At 46.9% G+C, this 22,460-nt stretch overlaps 1 protein-coding gene across 5 annotated transcripts in view; it reads right to left on the reverse strand.

The window, feature by feature from the left end:
• Window positions 1-22,460, reverse strand: part of CEP192 (centrosomal protein 192) — a 2,773,731-nt gene that overhangs the window by 2,114,640 nt on the left and 636,631 nt on the right. For all 5 annotated transcript variants that reach the window (XM_069620824.1, XM_069620822.1, XM_069620821.1 and 2 more), the window contains one exon: window positions 15,969-16,176. In XM_069620824.1, coding sequence (XP_069476925.1) covers window positions 15,969-16,176 — 208 coding nt within the window. The remainder of the gene's footprint in view (window positions 1-15,968; window positions 16,177-22,460) is intronic.

Genomic DNA, 22,460 nt, shown 5'->3' on the forward strand with positions numbered 1-22,460 from the left:
TCTCCGTCTTCGGCTGGGGCCTCCCTCTGGAACAGCGCCCTGCCACTCTAAAACTTGAGGAGAACGATCTTTCTTCCTGCACTTATCAGACCTACCCTGTCTGCTGCCTTAAACGTAGCACTTGCAAATTGCTGGCTGCACTACCACGGTTTGTTGCCTTTATTATTTATTTATTGTTATTTATCTGTTTCTCCTCTGCTTCGCACTTTCCACTTCTCCACCCTTCCATGCACTTTTCCCCTCACACTTGCGCGTTCTCAATGTCACTGGGCCTAGTAAGATCGCTGTTTTATTCTCCTCTGTTCCCCTCCCTTGCCTTGTCACGCTCTGAAACACTTGTGTACGAGCGCGATAGAAATAAAATATCAATGCCTGCCCCCTGGACTCCCAGCAACAATTGCAAACTGTTTGGCTATTTACCCCTTTTTTGTTAAAAGTATGCTCTACAATGCAACATTTTAACCTATTTAAAAAAAAATTCACAGGGGGAAACCCCCCCGAACCTCCCCTTAATGCCCCTCCACTTAAAAAAGATTCACCAGCCGCCACTGGCCCTCAGACTGTGTTGGGAACGGGATGGGGGAACCGAGGGACTATGGTGGGAGCACAATGGGCGGGAACCATGGGATAGTGATGGGAGCAGAGTGGGGAGAGCCCTGGGTGTGTGATGGGGTGGGGAGAGACCAGGGACTGGGTAGGAGTGGGATGAGGGAGCCCAGCGACTTTGATGGGAGCAGGTGACGGCGCGCAATATATACTGTCCATTTGGCATTTCTGGGGGGTCCCGACCTTCCCAAATTTTGCTCAGGGGGGCCCTGGCCAAAAAAGTTTGAAGACCACTGATCTAAGGCAATTGAGTCTGGTGTTACCCTGAATAGGGTGTGAAAATAATTCTTCAGTGCTCTTTCTTGTGAGGTTATGATCTCTCCTGTAAGGGATGGTGTCTGAGATAAATATGGTTTTTGTGGAAGTGTGCATGTTGGCATGGACATGGATGGGCGGAAAGGGTGCGTTAGATGGTAGGAATGGGGTGCGACAAGGGATGGGGGATGCCGGGGGCATCCTAGTCTGGTGAGGCCATTTTGGTAGATCATAAAAGTGCTGCCTGTACAGGGTATGCAATTGAGTACAGCGCAGAATGGGAACATGATTGCGAGTAGCCAGCCTAACATGAATAAATTATCTATCAATATTTATCAAGGAGGGGCAATCAAGGTGTGTAAAAATTAGGGTTGCTATGGTACATAAACACCTACCATTTTGTAATGTGTACAGAGTATACTTAGTTTGACTACTGAACCTATATCAATAATAGAGGTAAGCTAATTGGTATTACATTGATTATTAGAACAATGCAAAGCCCCCCTTCGAACCACACATGCTAGTGGACTGAGTTAATGGTTATTCTGTTAACAGCATAATACAGGTATTCTAGGGCAATACATTTTTGGCTAATAATGCTTGCTACTGCGCAATCCAGATTGTTTGTTTGTTTGTTTGTTTTGTTTTATTATTTATAATGCGCTATTGTACCCGAGGGTATCAGGGCGCAACATTTACAAGAATATGCAAAGCTTAGTTACAAAGTATACAAGTTCAAATAGCATAGAGAATGTACAGAGCAGTAGATGAGAACACACAATATATACAGTATATACAAATTGGAAGGTGGCACACAAGTTAAACGATTGCGGATCGCGAGAGGGTGGCTTTAGCACTTATCTATTTTGGCTGTCCTTCAGTTTGAGCCATGAAATTACCTTGGAACGGAAATTCAAGTAGGGCATGTCTACTCTGAGGTTGGGGGGCAGAGAGTTCCATAGTTTCGCTGCCTTTACCGGGAAACTATTACCTCCTATGGTGGCAAGTTTGTAATTTGGGACAGAGAGGCAATCTTTGTAAGCAGTTCTGAGTGGTCTTGCGGAGGCTTGTCTATGGAATCTGTTAGTCAAGTAGATTGGGGCAGCGTTGTTAAGAGATTTGTAAGTAAGTGAGGCCGTTTTTAGGAGAATTTTGTCTCTGGTGGAAAGCCAGTTATTCTGTTGGCTGAAACCTGATATATGCTCTCTTCTGGGGATGCCCAAGGCTGCTCTCAGGGCGTTATTCTGGAGGGTTTGTAACTTGTTGGTAGTAGCCTTGGAAGTTCCCAGGTAGAGGGCGTTGCAGTAGTCAAGGCGGGATAGAATGAGGGCTCTAGCGAGTGTAAGGCAACTAGTGTCTGACAAAAATGGTTTAGCTGAGCGGATTAATTTGCATGTGTAGGCAGATGAAGATGCCAGTGAGCTAAGTTGTCTTTTGAAGGAGAGGTTAGAATCCAGGTAAAAGCCCAGTGTTTTGACCTCCTGTCCAACTTTGATGTTATTCCCATCTATCATGAAGGAATTGTAGTCCGGGCTGAGTTTCCCTAGACTATGTGTTGTTCCCAAGATGATAAGCTCTGTTTTTTCATCATTCAGGCATAGTCCATGAGTGGCCATCCATGCCTGGATGATGATGTACACCCTATTCAGCAAGGCCAAATCCTTTCCATAATCTCCAGAAAGCGGAAGGAGGATCTGAGTATCATCTGCATAGTTAGTGTAGGTGATACCGAGATGATCCAAATCATCGAAAAGGGGCTTAGTGAATATATTGTACAATGTAGGGGAGACGCAGGAGCCCTGTGGAACACCACAGGTGATAGGTATAGGGTCTGCTGCAGCTGTAGGCGAAAATACCCTCATGGTTCTTCCGTTAAGGAATGAGGTGATCCATGAGATGGCCTCGGGAGAGAAGTGTGCTGCTGTGTGGAGGTGTGAGCATAAGACAGAGTGGTCGACCAGGTCGAAAGCTGCAGATAGGTCGAGAAGGAGGAGCAAGGCAACTTGTCCTTTGTCCCTAAGTGTATCAATCTGAGCTTTCAGGTCGATGAGAGCAGTCTCAGTCCCGTGTTGAGGGCGGAACCCAGATTGTCTAGATCCTAAGAGGTGGTGTTCTTCCAGGTGTTTCTGTATTTGAACATACGCTACCTTATCTAAGATTTTTAGTAGGAAGGGAACAGTCGTTATGGGTCGGTAATTGGTGGGTATGGCTGGGTCGAGAGTAGGTTTTTTTAGTAAGGGAAGTACCCAAGATTGTTTTAGATTGCTAGGGATGGAGCCGGTGGAGAAAGAGGCATTGATCAATTTCGTGATGAAGGGTGAAAGATCGCGGGCAGCGTCTTTGATGAGCTGTGCCGGGCAGAGGTCTCCCTGGCAGTTAGATGGTCTCAGGGACAAGATGATTTTTTCCACATCGAGTGTGTTGACTTTAGTGAACTTGAAGCGCATGGGGTCTGTAGTTGTACACTTGTCTGGTTTTTTAGAAGGGGGCATGTCTTTTACGGTCTCTTTTTTGCTGGAGATTTTGGTTTGAAGGGTCTTGATCTTATTGGTCAGGGCATTCTGAATTTCTGAGCACCAGTTTTTATCTTTGGTGCAGGTATCAGGGGGTAGTATGGGAGTTTCAACTTCTTTGAGAATGGAGAAGAGTTCTTTCATGTTTGATTTGGCTGATGATATACGAGAGTCATAGGACGTTCGTTTGGCCACATATATTTCTTTTTTGTAGAGGGCAGATATTTTAGATAGATTGAATTTGTTAGCAGCTGAGGGGCATTTTTTCCAAGTGACTTCGCAGTTTCTCTTTTGTTGCCTCAAGTTTTTAAGGAATGGTGTGTACCATTTGTTAAGGTGTGATTTCTGTTTGCTCGGTTTGAGTTTGAGAGGGGCGATGAGGTCCAGTGCTGAGGCCATGGCTTTATTATATTCCTCAACTAGGATCTCTGGGTCCGCTATGTCCGAGAGTGTGTCGAGTTTTGGGAGTAGGTTCGGGATGAGTCTTTCTGCTGTAATGTTTTTCTTGTTTCTGGTGAGAATAGGTGGGGCTGTAGTGATAGGCAGGGGTGTAGGTCTGTCTGTGGTTAACCGGAACGAAACTAGGTGGTGGTCAGTCCAGATTAGAGGTGAGATGTTGGTAATATTTGCTACGCAGTTGTGATCGGCCACCCAGTCGAGTATTCTACCTTTTGAATGAGTAGGGGCCATGGTTCTTTGTGTGAACCCTAGTTCAACAAGGGTGGTGCCTATAGCGTTGGATGTAGGGTCTGCTGGGTCGTTGTAGCCTAGGTTAAAGTCCCCCAAGGTAAGGACTTGTGCTGAGGTTTTGAGGTTGCTAGTTAGGATAGCGTTAAGGTCTTCATCAAAGGTACCGATGGGTCCTGGTGGGCGGTAAATCAAATGTATGGTGAGGGTTTGGGTGTTAGTGAGTGGGACTTTGACTGACAAGTTTTCGCAGGATTGGACATTGGAAGGTGTAGCGAGTCTCATGTGTAGGCTGAGTTTATGTATAATGGCGACACCCCCTCCTCTGGACTTGGGGCGATCTTGCCTCAGGATGGTGTACTTGTCTGGGACTGCTAGCATAATCATAGGGCCTGCTGCAGGGTGTAACCAGGTCTCAGTGATGGCGAGGAAGTCTAGGTCGTCTTTGAGGATTAGATCTGCTATTTCTGTAGCATGTGCTACTAAGGATCTGGCGTTGATTAGGGCTCCCTTGATTTTAGGGCTGGCTGTCTTTATGTTGGTAGTTGTGTTTTCAGTAGCGCTAGTATGGCGTTTATCTTGAGTTTGTGTGCTCTGGCTATGGTGGGTGAGTAAGGGGTTAGAGTTGAGGTTATGATGAGAGTTAGGGTTTTTAGTGTTAGGGTTAAGTTGAGGTAGCGGCTTTAAGGACTTTTGTATGGTATGCAGCGAGCGGGCCAATGGCTCGTAGATTTTGGCTAATCTAGCTCTGAGTCCTAAGTTCCTGTCTATGGTAGTGCGAGGGAGACTAGGTAGTATCTGAGGGTTGGCTAGGTCTGAGTGGGGTGGAATGTGGTCAGTAGGCATGGAAGAAAAGGGCATATTGGGCAGTTGAGGTGCCATATTACAGTAGTTGTGTAAACTAATGTTCATGAAGATGAGGATAGAGGCGTGCAATCTTGTGATAGGTGGATGCATTCTGACTAGGGTTGTAGGTAGTGTCTTGTCTAGGTAGATGCTAGTTGTCTGAGGGCATCTAGGAGTGAATTTGAAGAGTATGACTAGATAAGACTGGATATGTGGCAGGCAGCATGTCTAGATACAACTGAAATCAGGATCAAGCGGCAATTTAGATTCGAAATTGAGCAGTAAAGCTAGGAATGACTGGAATACAGGCAGCATTTCTAGGTACATATGGATTTGAGCATGTTAGAGGCTAGATAGGCAGTACAGCAATAGGTGTAGATTTGGCAGGAGAGCAGGTGCAACTCAAACAGATTAAAGGTATGGAAGAGATGAGATTAACAGATAGGTCACATCTGGTACATGTCTAGCACGTGTAGATATTGTACGTTAATCGTAGCATGAGTAGCAATTGCAATTGTTGAATATGAAGTTCGGCAAGAGTTAGAGAGTAACCAGCGATCAAGTTACCTTAAGTGATGTAGTGCCTTGCACTAGTGTGTCCGCGGATATGGTAACAAGATGGATCGGTGTCCCTAGTATGTTGCTTAAGGCTCCATGGAGCGAACAGGGGGCAAACAGGGGCCTTTGTGCGGGCCTTCGTCGATGGCCGGCGTTTCCGCCTGCCGGCGGAAGTAGCGCGAAGAAAAATGCCTCGGTTGCTTGGCAACGAAGCTACGCGGCCAGAGCCTCACTCTGGTGCCGCGATGCGCCCGCCATCATGGAGTCAGGCGGAAGATAAAGACGGGGTCAGGCGGTGCCTGCAAATCGGTGCGGTCGTTCGGCGGAATCCTGATTGTGTGTGCCGTGTGGTTCGCCTCACCCTTGTGGAGTCCAGGGTGCCGAGGCCGATCGAGGTGCGGCTGTAAGAGCCACTCCAAGGCCCTCAGGAGGCTGGGCTCCTGCCCTCCTCCGTGTGTGCTGCGGCTGCTGTGCGAGCCTCTCCAAGGCCCTCAGGAGGCTGGGGCTCCTGCCCACCTCCAAGTGTGCTGTGACCTTGTGTTAACATGAAGAGATGTGGAACATTGCTAAGAAACTGAGGTCACAGCCACCTGTAATTAAGCCCAGTGGGATGCACGGTTTTGCTCAGTTGTGGTATGCGTGCACAAGAGAGCGCATTAAAAGCTTTCTACAATGGGATACATTCGGTTAGGTCGGATCGCGTGTGGTAAAGCGCAATGGCTGTATATTTTATGGATTAAGTAAACGGCAAATTGGGTAATGCGAGTACAAAGCAGGGCAATATATCAGGCTATAGGTAGGATACAGGAGTTGGGCAAACGTACAATCGGCAGAAATCAGTATACCTATGCTGGAAATAGACAATCAACGGGCAGGATACAGATACAAGTAAGGCAGAGCATGTGATAAAACAATGGTCGGCAGTTGGCTAGGTGCGAATTTGGCAATATGTGCAGGTATAGCCGTACATGGTTACAACAATGAAGAAGGCACAATGCAACAAATCAGTTTTAGGCACCTGGGCTCAAGACAAAGAGGACGGCAAGGTGCAGGGCTGGAGAAGAATGCAGGCAAGGAGTGAGATATGAGTCTTGGAAGGCAGTGGACTTGGGTTGGTATTAGTCTACTGAACACTGAGTGGTAGGCAAGACTGTTCGGAGACATGGTTACACATGGCCATTTTGTGGGAGTCACACACAAGGCAATACTAGTCAATGGTGTTAGGCTGAGATTGAGATGTTCCCTGTGGAAGGAAGACACAGGAACGAGTCACACTCCAACCCACGAACAGACCGCAAACAGGGCCTTAATGTGCCGGCTTTCGCAGTGTCGGGCCGGCTTTCGACTGCTGGCGGATGCATGTAGTTAATGTGACTCGCGTTGCTCAGCAACAAAGGCAGTACGCCAGAGCACGGCGGGCGGCCATCTTCGTAGAACTGAGGCATTCTGGTGATGATGTGAAGTGAGAAAAAAATAGTGATCCTTGCTCAAGCACCAAGGGACAAAGAGCCAGATGCACTGCAGTGTGCACAATGGGCTCACCTTGGTCGTGGAGGATGCCAAAAACCACAATGTGGCTTCACTGTAGCTGTGATCCTGGGTGCAGTGGAAGGTGGGATAGGGCTCCTGCCCTCGCCGAGAAGTGGGATGGAATGCAGGGTTTGATGAAGGTGCCGAGAATAGTTAGTCCCACTATTCCAATGGGTCGAAGCGTCTTCGTAGACCTTCTAGGATTACCAGATGCAGAGGGGTCCCACGGGACAGCGGGCTCAGGGTGCCAAACCTTCCAGCGCGTCACCAGCGGTTCCTAGACTCTGCTTCTTAGTTTCAGGATACTTGGATCCTATACTTCGTTCAGTGAGAATTCCAGAGATCGACATGGTGTGGTTGTTTGGGACCTCCTCTTATCCAGAATCTCCTTCACGCCAAAACGAAGAGGACCCAATGGGAGATCTGCTCACATACAAGTATACCATACGTGGACCAATCACGTACCACGATGGTCCCAGGCATTCACAGCACTCCAGACTCTCTGGCACCCAGGATGTGTATTGGGAACAGACCCCAACCCACATGCTGGAGGCACACAAACAAGGCATGCAGAAGCCGGTGAAAGCTTGGCATTTGTTGCAGGAAAATGCATGACCAAATAAGGACTGCACCGGGTCAGCCCGATCTGGGGAAGGGGCAAGATGGCCAAAGGACAGGACAAAACCTTGTGGCATGGCCATTGGAGCCAGGCCACCTATTCGTGCCAAATGCGGTAATCGCGGTTTACCTGGCAGGAAAGGGTTAAAATTACACGAAGATACGCTGCCACCAGGACTGTCAGTGATGCATCAGCACAGCTCCTAAAAAATCCTTCGAGAGTATCTAGGGCCTTTGGAAATGACTAAGAGACCCAAGTGTGCTGTACTGGAAGGTACATTGCACACTTGTTACATGTAGCAGAAAAGTTGCTACATTGGAAAAGGACTAAGGTAAACAGTCTCCCAGTACTGACTGTCTTAAGGGGATGTCAGTTTCCCCATAAAAAGTCAGCGAAAAAGCCCAGAGTGCCGCACAAGGCTGTGCTGCCCCGGCAAAGCCAGACTATGGTGTTAAACAGCAGCAAAAAGTTGGGGGTACACAACTGGAGGGAAAATTACACAAATGGAAATCTTTCCAAACATCCACATAGGAGCAACTAGCATTAGTGTCACTTGTTCCTGGTGCAGTTTGTTCACCAACCTGCTAAGAAGCAGGGTCGGGGGGAAAAGCATAGGTACATTTACCTGACCAGTTCCCCTTGCACCCATGATGGGTAAACCTGGATGCATTGGGTGTTTTTGCTTGTGGAGAACAGGTCTAAAGGAGAGGGAGAGATAACCCCATAGGGAGAAGATCTTGTTTAGGATATCTTTGTCGAGTTGCCACTTGTGCTCTTCGGGTAGAGGATCTCTGCTTAATGAGTCTGCCAGAGATTTGAGCTCCCCTAGAACACGCTGCGATGTTAGGAACATGCCCTGCTTGAGTGCCCACTTGCCAATCTTTTGTGCTAGCCTGGACAGACTTGGCGAGTGTGTGCCCCGCTGCTTATTTATGTAAAACATGGTAGTGGTGCTGTCCGTGAGGACTTTTACAGTCTGACATGCACTTGGAAAGCTTGCCGTGCTTTGAGCACTGCTAGTAGTTACAAAATTATAAATCACTCACCGTAGTGACCAACGTACTCCTAGTCCATAGTCCCCTTTCCTCCATACTGTAGGGGCGTCCCTCACCAGGAGCAGGAGACCGGACCTTTTTCACCAGAAAAAAAAACATCTTCCCCATCAAATTTAGAGGCGCGCGGTGGCACAGCACCGGGCGCGCACATACACCCCCCCCCCCCCGACTCCACCCAACGGCATCACTATGCAGTCCCCAGTGATGCATCAACAAGATTACCATTTCCTAATGACACCAGTTCTATAGGGGGTTAAGGAGGAGGATGGTGGGACGTATGGAGGAAAGGGGACTATGGAGTAGGAGTATGTTAGTCACTACAGTGAGTAACTTATAATTTCGACTACGTCTCGTCCCCTTTCCTCCATAATGTATGGGAGATTACCACTGAATGTAGCCCCAGGGTGGAGAGGTGCCCTCCTTAAGAAAACAAGAACATAAGTACGGCCTGTCCAAATGCCGCGTCTGACTTGGAGCCAGCATACAAAGTGTTTGCAGAAGGCCGAAGTGGTGGACCATGTGGCCTTGATGACCTGCCACGGAACGTGCCCGTGGAAAGCAACTGCTGTGGCCTTGGCTCCAACATGTGCATGCATGTTTGCCGGAAGCGGCATGTACTGCCCTTCATAGGCCTCTTTGATGGCCGAAACCATCCACCTTGCTATAGAGGCCTTGGAAGCCCGATATCCTGGCCTTGACACCCCCTGAAGGTGATGGAGAGCCTCCAATTTGCAGAAGCTCTTGTTCCTGTCCAGATAGAATTTAAGGGCGTGCCCGACATTTAGACAATGCAAAACCCTCTAAGCATCGTCCTTAGGCTCCGCGAAGAAGTTAGGTAACACCATCTCCTTTAGATGGAACGAAGAGACCACTTTAGGCAAGAACGCCGGGTGTCTCTGAAAGGTAGTGTAAGGTTCTGAAGCGACTAGTGCCTGAATTTCACTAACCCTGCACGCAGGCAATGCCCACCAGCAGGGCTGTCTTGATGGTGACCAGCCTGATGCCCGCGGACGCCGTTTGTTCGAAAGGTTTGTGCGCCAAGGCACCCAATACTACATTAAGGTCCCACACAGGGTGTGGCTTCTTGATAGGTGGGTAGAGCTTGGTAAGGCCCGCCAAATGTCTCTTCACAATCGGGTTGGAGGATGAAAACTCCTCCGAGTTTCTGTAGGCTCTGATGGCCACCAAATAGGTGCGGTATGTGTCGATTTGCACTCCTGAGTGTGCGAGGTGTGCCGAGAAGGATAGCACATCGTCCAATGAGCATGTGAGAGGATCAAACTCCTTGGACTCTGCTCAGTGGCAAAATTTAGTCCACTTGTTTTTGTACTGGCTCCTGGTAACATCGCTCCTAGCACCATGTATGATGTCCAGGTTAGCCTGGGAAAGACGCAGATGCTTTAATGTGACCTGTTCAGGAGCCACACTGCAAGTGATAACTTCTGCGATAAGGGTGGATGACCCTGCCCCTCCCCCCCCTTGCTGGGACAGTAGATGAGCTGGGCCCAGTGGGAGGTGAATCCGAGGTTGATCGGACAAGCTGAGAAACTCCGAGAACCACAGCCTTGCTGGCCACAAAGGAGCTACCAAAATGACTGAGGTGTTGGGACTCGCTTATCTTGCAGATTACCCAGTGTACCAGGGGAGTGGGAGGGAATGCACATGCGTTCATGCTGTTCCACTATATCTTTAACGCATCTCCCGGGGAAATCGGGAACCTGACCCTTCCAGGATTCAAACTGAGGGCACTTCCGGTTGTAGCCTGTGGCAAAGAGGTCGACCTGTGGATGACCCCACCTGTTGAAGATCCGCTGGCGGACCTGATCGTTCAATTGCCATTCGTAATCGTCCGCTCCCAACCTGCTGAGCCTGTCCACCTCCAGGTCCGACTCCCCTGGGAGGTGGATTGCAGTCAAGTGTATGTCGTTCGCCAGGGCCCATTCCTGCACGCTGACTGCCATGGTGCATGGAGGGGACCTGGTGCCACCCTGCTTGTTGATATACATCATGATGGGGCGTCTGAATGAGGATCCTTTTGCCACTAATGGGAAGGCCGTGAGAGCCAACCAGATGGCCTTCCGCTCCAGCCAGTTGATATGTGCCTCATTGTTCCTGAAGGGACCAAACTGTGGACACTGGGGTTGTCCAGGGTAGCTCCCCAGCCCTCCAGGGAAGAGTCTGTGGTGATGGTAACCTTTGGGGCTGGCTAACGGACGGTCTGCCTATCCCAGGTTTTAATCTGTGCTCCACCAGACCAGGTCCTGGTGGAGAACCGGAGGGATGCTGACGAGTTGTGCCTGGGAACCCTGCTCCAGATTCTAGGAGGCCACGAAGTGCAGCTGCACTCTCCACATTTTGAGCCTTGTGTAAGGCACTGCCAGAAGAAATGCCGCCATGAAGCCCAGCAAGTGCTGGTACCACCAAGCAGAGGTCACCGGGGAGGGAACATTATTTGGTTAATGTGTGCATGTATTTCTTGGTTAGATTCTTCTGTTAATGGAGCCAGCTTTTCATATTAGTTTGTGTGTATTTTGCTGTTAGGGTGTTTACCGTCACCCTTGCATAGTAGCGTAATGCAAATTAGCAGAATATCAAGACTGAGAAAGCTAATTTCAATTTATTGCTTTGGCTTGTGCTTTATTACATATTTTTGAATATGTGAGAATTGTCTGTGTGCGCTGCTAAATATCTTCTGAGCGGCACCCAGAAGGAAGCTGGGCAAGCGCACATGCGCACAGCTTAGTGGGAACACTGGTCACCTCCCAGGTGAGAAAACGGCTTGGGGCCCTCTTGATGGCTGCAATCTGATCTTCCAAGGGGGAAAAAACTCTCGGTGCTCGTATCCCAGATGAGTTCCAGGAAAGCCAGGCTCTGTATTGGCTCCAGCTGTAACTTCTAAAGATTGATGGAAAATCCCAATTTGTGTAGTGTAGTCATGAGGGCGGAGGTGGTGTTCTGGAACACCTCCAGAGATCTCGCCTGGACGAGCCGGTCGTCTAGGTATGGATATACATGGTACTCCTGGGCCCTGAGAAGGGCTGCCACTGCATTCATAAGTCTGGTAAAGATCATGGGGGCTGAATTAAGGCCAAAAGGGTAGAACACGGAACCTCAGGAAGGATCCATGGGGCTGCCAAATCGGGATGTGCAGGTATGTGTCCTTCAGATTCAGGGAGCACATCCAGTCTCCCCTGCACAGTATCTCACGCAATAAGCGCTGGGGTAACCATCTTGAACTTTTGAAGCGGAAGGGAAAGGTTCAAGGTGGAATGGTCCAATACAACTGTAAGGCCAGCCTGGTTTTTCTGTATGACAAAAATTCTGGAGTAGACGCCCATGCCCCGCTGAGAGGTTGGGACTTCCACTGCCTGACTCTGCCTGCACGAGCGAACAAATTTCCCAATAGAGTTGACGTTCCAATCGGTGGAGTGGAAGAGAGGAAGGTGGGGAGGGAGGTACCGGTAGGAAGTAACCGGAGGACACTACTGATAGGATACAAGGGTCTATGAACCTTAAGTGCAAATGCTGTGCATGAAGGGCAAGCCTGCCCCCCACCGGAGACACAAGGACACGGAGGGGAGTGTCCTGCCTTCTTTCCCTCTTAGGCTGAGGAGGGGGACTAAAAGAAGCCCTTATTCCCCGCCTTGTGCTGCTTGCGGCGGTGTTGACTCGGCAAACGGTCCAGCTGCCTGGACTGTCATTCTTGGAAGCCCTGGAACCCGCCGAATGCCTGCCCCTTGTCAGAACGCTGGTGTGTTTTGACTGTACGTCTTGGGCATGGATTTAGTGAGGATAGATAAGGATTTTGCAGTCTTGGAACTGTTCTTATCAAGTTCCTCATCTGTGGTGGAAAGAAAGAGGTTGCTACCCTCGAATGGAACGTTTAATATGCCCTCCTGGACATCCGGGTTGAACTTGGTAGGCCTTAAGGGTACACTGGGAATGATTCCCTGCGTAGATGCGCTGACACTACCGCTAGTACCTTGGTGAATACCCCCAGAGCAGAGGTTATGCCGAAGGGTAGCACTTTGAATTAGTAGTGCTGGTTCACTATTTTGAAAAGCAAGAAACTTCTGTGCACAGGGAACATTGAAATATGAAAGTATGCATCTTTCATATCCAAGGTTGCCATGTATTCCCCCCTGCTTCAGCATTGGGATTACCACCTGTAGCATGATCATGCTGAATTTTTGTGGCTTGACACCTTCTTCCTGTGAAGACTGCCTTTGTTGTGGCAGGTGGTTGGTTGGCGTTTGCATCAGTTCTATGCGCTATTCCCCCGCCACGGTGGAAAGTACCCACATGTCCCAAGTGATCCCCTCCCATGCAGGGGTAAAGTGTGAAATACGACCTCCTACTGGAGTTGCATGGGAGGGAACCTGTAGCGGATGTTCATTGCTTCGGGGGGAGGGGGGGGATTGAGCCCCCTCCCTCTTGAGCAGGATCTGCCCCTACTTCTGGACCTTCTTTGGCCTCTTTGAAACCCCTGTTGTGACGACTGCCCTTGTGACAAACCCCAGGGCGAACATTGACCACCTTGGTTGTAATTTGAGGGCCATTGGGAGTTTTGTCCTCTGAAACAGCAATAGTTTGAGCTTCATCTTTGCCCAAAGGGTTTGTTGGTGAGCTGCCCTAGGGATTTGAGGGCATCATATTCCTCTTTCATGCTCTTGAGAGCAACCTCCACTGCTTTGCCAAACAAAGCGTTGGGTTCAATGGGCATGTTTAGGAGGGTTGTCTGGGTTTCTAGTTTGAAGCCTGATTGGTATAGCCCTGCGTGGCCTTTAATCAGTGTGCCTTCTGCCACGATTCTCCCTGGATTGTCTGCTGCATAAAAGTTATTTTTGATGATGCAGTTGGCTACTCGTTTCCCCTCTTTGAGGGGAATAACGTTGTGTCATTAGCAATCTTTGCTTGATAGGCTGCCGAGGATGCTACCTTCCTGAAAAAGGTGTAGATTTCTTTACTCTCCTTGTCAGGAGGGGCTTCGGCAGAGGCTAGAGGGGTTACCACCCTCTCTCGTAGTAGTAACTACTAAAGAGTAGGGGTTTAACTGCCCCCTAATGTATAATGGGGCTGGTCTGAACATCTTGATGCACAGGTTTACTGCCAATGTTAAATTGGGTGTAAGCAGAGAGAGTTGGATGAGTCTCTGTACCGATTGTAATAGGGGGAAAAATTGGGTTGCGGATTTCTTATCCCCAAGGATGTCCTCCACTAAGTCTTTGACGACTTGGGCTTCTTGTGGGTCTTATTTTTCGGCCGTGAGAGGTGTACATGGTGTGGTGAGACTTGGTAGTGCTTGAGCTGCTGGATGTCATCCCCCCCTAGCAGAACCGCCGGCCTGCCTGTTTGGTTCTGGGGCTGGTACGCATGGTTCCTAGTGATAGTTTTGACAGGCAAAGTTTTGAATGCCAAAAGTTCCAACACAGAAGTGTAGAAAAAAAAAGTTTTGATTTTGTTTTGGTGGGGGGGGGGGGGGGGGGCAGGGTCTTCCCACCAAACCCCTGTTCTTATTTTTAAAACACCTATTTTACAAAACGAAATTAAAATAAACCCTTTAATATAAAAAAATACATTCAAAACTTTTTTTTCCAACACTTGTGTCAGAACGTTTGAAATTCAAAACTATTATTTCGAAACTTTGGACACCGGCATGCATGAATCCGATGGATCCAGATCGCCCTCGGCATCACAACGACGTCAATGCTGCCGTCACTTGAGGCTCCCTCGACGTCCTTGGCGGTCTCAGCTTGCATGGCATGATGGACCCAGCGTTTGGTCTCACTGTCTTTAGGCCTGAACAGTTTGCAAGACTTGCACTGTCCCTCGGCGTGATCCCTCGGGAGACAAAGATGCACACCCAGTGCAAGTCTTTCCAGGGGAACTTCCTATTACAGAAAGGGCACAATTTAAAAAGGTGTTTTCCATGAAGTATGAGGGTGGCAGCCTGGTGAAATAGATGGGAGTAAAGGGGAATATAAATTCTCTTAAAGAGACTAGAATATGAACCGCCCAAACTCTCCCTACTGTGCAGGGCCAAGGGCCGGTGGGGCCTTCAGAAGCCATAAAGGATCGTCGAGGCGGATGTTACTGTCGACGGCGATAGAAACTTGTCCTTGAAGCCGTCACCGAAGATCTTGCAGTAAACTGATATCGAACGAACAGAAAGAAATACTAGAATTAAACTTGTTATAAATAATGGCATCAGCCAAGAAGGGACTCTGCAATATGCGTCCGACTATGATGGCGGAAAAAAACAATCTGAGGGACCTCGACACGTGAAGGATCATGGGTACAATAGACGTCACTAGGGATAGTATTACTGGCACGCCCTGACAACATCCCTTTTTGGGTTTCAAAAACAAAAACTAATACTATACAGCTACCACTAGATGTCGGCCTATGCATAGCATGTGATCTAAGCAGATTCCACAAGCCTCAGAAACATATATTAAAGTATATTTTACAGTATATGTATAGGGTATTTCATTATGCATGTGTCTGCGTCTACTTGTACATGGATGCTAGCCCACTCACTCTTTGAGAGTGAAGCCTTACCGCTTTGCCATACTACTGGAGAGTTTGGACTAACTTCATGAAAACTAATTTGATACCATTAGGTTTGTCTTCTAAAACACATCAGAAGTTGTCAAGGGTGTAACATATGGCATCACCTCTGCTTTCATCCCCATGTTGTTCTGTTCCATTTTACGCAAGCGTTTCTCTGTTGCAATTCACTAGCCACGCAAACCCATTACTTCCATTACTTAATACCCGCAATTGCCTTCTTTCCCTCTGCCTCCCCCTTAACATTTTTCAAACCCTGTTTGCATTTCCCAGATATCCAAGCCTCTCTACTCTCAACATATCTGCTTTCACTCTTGATTACTGGGAATTACATTCTCTACAAGAAAGACTGTCCTCTGGTCTATTTGTTAACAAATGCTTGGGAAGGAACAATGTAGGAACACCAATGAAAAGAGAATTCATCAACTGTCAATATGAACAAGCACTGCAAACTCAAAACACTAACCAAGATATGGATGGTGACAACAGAAAGAAAACTGAGCAAACCTTTGGTAACTAGAGTTATTGGTGTTGCAGGAGTACCTACAGAAGGGCATGTGCAGAGCCATTGTGGCTCATCAGAACTGATACACACTGAAAATAGTCTGCAACAAGATAGAGGACATTGCCGCCATAAAAAGGTTAACAACGGAAAAAGTACTTGTTAGGAAACCCTCAAGTCTGGCCTTTATTTCACAGGTGCATAATTTATTTTTAACTAAAACAAACCTGTTCCTCCATCGGCTTGCTGGACAGTCCAATCAGAATATTGCTTTTGAAGTTTCTCTGATGTGATTTCATACTCTACAGCCCTTCTGCCAGAGGTTGGCGATAAATAAGCATCCGAGAGTCCAAGCTCACCATGGTCATCATGATTTGTAAGTTTTTGTTCATCATTTTCCCCACAAGAGTCGCCAATATTTTCACATATGCCCTCCTGTAATTTAAATTGATTTGTATTAACAGGTGTTAACATTTGACTTGAATGAATTCATCTTTATTTCAAAGCATTGCTTCATAAAAGAACATACAAAATATAAAAAAAACTTTAAAAATGCATTGAGTTATTAAATCAGTATCCAATAAGAACCCATTAAAAGTCGGTAATACAACCTCATTACGTGCACAATCTTTTTTGCAAGATACCCACAAGGAGCTGCTTTGATGCTTCTAGAAATAGGTTAACAGCCACTGCTACCTCTCTGGATGGTAAAGAGTACACATCACAATGCCCCTTTAAACTACTTACAATTTATCTTAGGACTGGTATTATAAACACTTGTCTTGGTTTGTGAAAGGACAGAGAAAGAAGCAGAAAGTGCGTCATATCAGGAGTTAAAATCACATTGCAAGGACAGAAGCCAATTTGTGATCCATATGTACTGCCACAGTCCTTAATCAATAATAAAAGAATGCCAATCCTCAGATGAAACAAAACACTCCTTATTCACTTATGATAGAAACAGTGCATTTAATCAGCATTGGGTCCACTGCAGCCGTAATCAATATACCTGGAGACTGACCAATTTTTCATCTCAATAAAAGGTACCCTGGCTCCCTTCGTTACTCAATGTATTTTTCCTTCACTAAATTAATATCGGCTCTACATACACTTGCTGGAACAGCATAAAGACCCGGCAAACCAAGAGTATCAAATATTTTGCCCAGTTCATTCAACCAGTTAATCTTTCTGCAAATGTCAGAGAACATCCATTCTTGTAAAATTACATGCGTTAAGTAAGTCTCGGTTTGTGCCCATATACACAGCCAAAGCAGCACAGGTTTTAAGGTTAATTGATCTAATATGTAATCCAGGGTTAATTATTGATGGAAAAAACCAGTTGAGGAGCTCCTGGTATCCCCTGCCCCCAAAATGCTATGTAAAAAACAATTTTCTTTTACCTGGATCGATTAGGGAGAACACAGATCCCATGCCCAACCATGCCCTGAAAGCATATTGTTCCTCAGACAACATACTATTTTCTTTTCCCCTTTTTGCCATGTAATTATAAATCATCCTGCCCAGCCATTTTACTGCGGCATTGATCAAGGATGTTGGCCGGTATGGCACAATGCACACCTCCCCGAAATTCAGAAAATGGGATGTTCTAGGAATTGGGAAAGACAGGGGATACACACATTAGCACATACAATTCAGGAGGGACGCATACTGGAGTTCGACACCCTGAAAGAAAACTGGCCTAAAAACTATGGACCGCTTCAGGCACGCTCATCTCATTCACGACATGAACGCACAGTTCTCAAACCTGGCTGAAGCCCCCCCTGTTCACCCCTAGAAACTAACGTTCTCCCGGACCGTATCCCCTCCAAAGTTACCTCCACGCTCTACCAGGCCCTCAACTCTTTTGGCACCAAAGAACTTAGTACACTGAAGGAAAAATGGGAAAGAGATGTAGATGGGCTGGAACCGGAGGAATGGGTGGAAGCATTGATGTTCCCCCGAGAGATTGGTATAGATGCAAACCTACGTCCGTTACATCTTAGAATACTGCACCGGTCCTACTACTCCCGAACAGCACTAGCCAAGTGGGGTGGGGGAAATGATGAGTCCATCTCCGGTGCAAGCGCAGACAAGGAACTTTTTTCATACAATCTGGGATTGTGATGTGGTACAGACCTTTTGGGCGAAGTGCGCCGGCAGAATTTCCAAGACACTGGGGTTCCAGATACCGATGGATCCAAAACTGATATTGCTTGGGTTCTGGGGGGCGGGCGGGAGGTGGACTTTACCAACCACGACAAACTGTTCATTGCTGTTGCACTGGGAGTTGGGAAATGCTTGATTGCTGCAACTTGGGGCTCGGCGGAAACAGTAAGCCTAATCCGATGTTCTAGCGAAGTTACTAGGTGCGCATCCATGGAAAGTTGCATCTACAAAGAGAGGGGTTGCCCACGAAAATTCCAGAAAATATGGGGGAACTGGATAGACAACCAATGAACTTTCCCACCACGCTCCCCTCTTTTGCTGCCTGAAGAGACTCAGTGTACCTGTTTAATGCCTCTCATTACTGATCTGCTGAACACACCACTTGACCCTGCTGCCTTTTATTCACTCATATGCATGTTCATGGTATGAATGTGTAAAATTCAATAAAACATTTTTTTTTAAAAAAAAAGGATGTTGGCCGGTAGCATGTATTGGAGGGTGGATCTGACCGACATTTAAAGCCTAATCCAAGTGTGAACATAAGTCACTAAACCACCACTGTTTCTCCCTTTTTTACTCTGGGTTGCCGAGACAAAATACCCTAGGAAGTTTTGTTGAGGTGTTTCCCAGTAATCACATCTCCTGAAAATGTAAGGCATCAACACCGGAAATATAATCAACAAATTCATCGTCCTTGAGCTTGAGATTCAAGACAGCAATATTCCAGGACAGTACTGTGAGGCACCCACACCCTACCACAGACTGTTTTAGATCTGATGCTGATAACGCCCATGAGCTCTATTATGAACTCCGTCCATGGTCTGGACAGAAAGAACAAGTCTCGCTGAATTACTCAAAGCTCTCTCCAGAATTGAAGGGGCTAGGTCCATGATCTAAACAAGTCCAAAACATTTTGGACAGTTGAGCTGATCCCTGGTCTTTGTGTGGATATCTGAACCAGGAGTATTCCCTTCTTTAATTTTTTGCGCAATGACGGGCAAATACTAATGTTCGTGTAGATGGCATTGCTGGCGGCCATTGTCTAAGAAAACTTCAATGCCTAGCAGAGATAGTTTGATGCAAAATATATTGGTAATACTTGCATCTGCAAAAGTCACTCTTGTGCTGCAGCCACCACAATACATACAGTCAGACAGTAGTCTTATCCGGGGTATCTTACTGGAGTTCCTTTTAATACCTAGGGTTTTCCCTTAATGCCTTACCCAATCTTCTCCTGTATGCATTTTATTTCCATTGAACAAGCCCTTATAGGTGCAAATTAAATTCGTGTTTCTCCAACCTTCAAGGTGATCCACATGAGCACTTGTGCCAGGGTTTGGCGTTCCTTTTTCTTGGGCTGCATAAGATAATGTGTTGTTAAAGATTCCACTGGAATTCCGGTTATAGGTTTTGAATCAAGAATAAGTTCAAGTGTCTGTTGGTTCAATTGGTTCTCAGGCTGTTTTGCTGCTGGCTTTTCAAGCCTGCAGACCTTCGAGATTTGCTTGGATTGTCGATTTTATGACTCCGTCCGTGATGGACCCTTTAGCCACTGGTTCAACAGATTGCTCTATAGTCCCTGCAACTGGAATCTCTTGTTCCGCTCTTACAGAGGAAGGATGAAACCCATCTTATAACAGTATTTCCTCTGCATTAGAGCATGGTGACTGTGCGTTATACCCATCTAAACGATATGTGGCAAGCGCTGTCCTCTCACTGTCAACGATTTCTCGTATCTTGGCCTGCCCCGAGTTATTAGGTCATTGATTAAATCCAGACTTCTCTAGTAGGATTTGATTTTGAATGTTGTCTTCCCCGTCATTCAAATGTTTTTATTCGAGAACGAAATAACAGAATTTTACAGCTCAAAAGTAACAAGCAGACATATCACTCCAGACCATCATATAACCATACCAACATTATCATTGAATATAATGAAATCATTCTCAATCTGAACAAAACATAGAACCATTACAGCACGGATGGGAATGAAAAACCAACATTAAAAAAGAAAAACCATTAATGAGTAATAAAGCACATCAAAATATAAAGTGGTCAGAACTGAGGACATTAATCTCATAAAAGGTAGAACAACAAGGTAATAACATCACAGCAATGCAAACAAAAACATGTCGTGTGGTTTATGATAAAGTCCAGGATTATCATTCTGAGCCACAAACTGGATGAAGGCCTCCCACTCAGCAAGTAACTGGACATTTCGCTCTCCAGGGTGGCCTCAATCTTGCACATGGCAACAATAAACCATAGCTTGGCCAACGTTCCTGAATGTCTGCCGCAGTAGGGGACTTCCAATTCCGTGCCAAGACTATTCTAGCAGCAACAAGGAATCGTGTGAGTAACCTAGCCGGTACAGTAGACAATTAATAGTGCCCTTCAAGGTCTTCCCTCCCCCAAGAGTACTGTCGGAGGTGCCATAGGAAGATCCTGTAATCCCCGTAATTTGAGCTAAAACCTCAAAAACCGGTCTGGTATAGTAGGGTTCATCTTATGAAGCCGAGAGGGAGTGAGATACAATTGAAATGACAGCTTATAGCTGTTTTCTTTCAGCAATACGCATCTGGATGACATGGCAGCCTTACTCCAAACCTTTTACCATGTAAGATCCCCATAGGGACATGCATCTCTTCCCACTGCAACATATAGGGATGCAGAAGCTTGAAGCAGCAAGCATTAAGCACATGATATAATGAAGAGGCCTTCTGAGAAGGAGAGTCACCAATAGAAAGGACTTCAAATTGAGTTGTGTCCCTCTTAGACTGTTGGGAAACCTTTGGCAAAGCCGTATATAAGAGTATTTATCGATATCCCGACCCAGCAGGAAAGCCTGCTGACATTTTTCAAAAGTCAAGGGAAGCCCCAGTTCAAAGAGCTGCCCCAGCGGCTCAAGACCACCTTCAACCCATCTTGAGAACCTGCCTTGTTGGCAAACTGGTGGGAATTCGGGTGTGTTCCACATACGAGTAAGGGGAGCGGGAAACGCCGTCCCACGATACATTAGCTGCCTTGTCCCAGGATTCCATTAAAAACCCAGGTCGTTGGGAGGAGATTAGCCTCCTTACATCCTAAAGGGGACCTCCAAGACCAATAATGTAAGGGAGTCAACAGCCTAGTTTGCTCAAAATTTAACCAATGCTTAGGATTATGGTTGGCGATCATACTATCAAATAGAGGGGCTAACTGCCACCTCAAGGTAACTACATCTGGGACTCCCATTATCTTTTGCAGCCATCAAGGTGAAGCAGGAGACCCTCAATGCTTTTTATGCCCAAATAAAGCTAAAAATAGGAGGTTTGTAAGTCTTTGAGGGCTCGCTTGGGGACCCCGACCGTAAGAGCTTGGAATACATACAGTAGGCATGGCATTAATGTCATCTTAAGGGCCGCAACCCGCCCGACCATGAAATATCAGTTTGTCCCCATAGGCAAAGGTAAGCCTTGGCAGAAGAGAAAGTGACAAGAATATTCTGAGCATACAACTGGAAGTGGGAGGGCGTGATCCTGATAACAAGAGAAGCCCAGTCCACTGGAAATCAAACCCCCTTTGAAGTTCCTGCCTAGTCTCTGGATCCACAGAAATAGAGAGTGGTAGACTTGGAGTAACTAATCGTCAACCCCAAAACCTGGTGAAACAATGCTAGCAAAGAGACTACATGGGGCAAAAGGATCTGGGGACGATGCATAAAGAAAAGGTTGTCATCCACATAAAGCACAGCCTTTTGCTGGCACCCAGCTATAGTGATGCAGTGAATATCGTCCGATGTCCTTCACCAAGATTTCCATGGATTATGCGAACAACAGTGGGGATAAGGCATCCCTGGCAAGTTCCCCTAGTCAAAGTCAACGCCTCAAGTAATGGCCCATTTAATTTTATACGAGTGGTCGGGTAAAAAGCGGCCCAAAACCACCCAGCACCTTGAAAAGGAATGACCAGTCCATACGGTCAAATGCTTATTCAGCATAGATAACACCGCCAATTTCTGGTCATGTCTCTGCATAATCAATCACATTGATGGTTCGTCAAATATTAACGAAAGTTTCACATCCCGGAACAAAGCCTGTTTGATCTAGCTGCACTATGCCTGGGAGAACAGCTGCCAAGCGGGCCCCCAGGACCTTAGAATAAATTTGGTAATCGTAGTTCAGAACTGCAATAGAGCGGTATGATGTGCAGAGGGTAGGGTCCTTATCCGGCTTGCCGATAAGCAAAAGCTACGACTTACCCATACTGGGTGTAGTCATTGCTTCCTCAGTAAAACCTTTAAAAGATTAACCAACTGGGGGGCAAGGTGATCTATACATTTCGTATAAACAAGGGCAGAGTAGCCATCTGGCCCAGGGGCCTTATTAGGAAGAGGCCGTAAGACCCAGGTCACCTCCTCGAACGTGATCAGATTCTCCAGCCTCTGCCGATCAGCAGCGGAACTAGATGGTAAGTTAGCCTGACTTATAATTCTTTCTTGGGTCCCTCATCTCACCTGTCAGCACACAAATGGGCTGTAAAGTATTCCACTAGTATACGCATAGAGTCCTCAT

This window comes from Ambystoma mexicanum, chromosome 5q (assembly GCF_040938575.1).
Source record: "Ambystoma mexicanum isolate Mex_15411 chromosome 5q, UKY_AmexF1_1, whole genome shotgun sequence".
Taxonomy (NCBI): Eukaryota; Metazoa; Chordata; class Amphibia; order Caudata; family Ambystomatidae; genus Ambystoma; species Ambystoma mexicanum.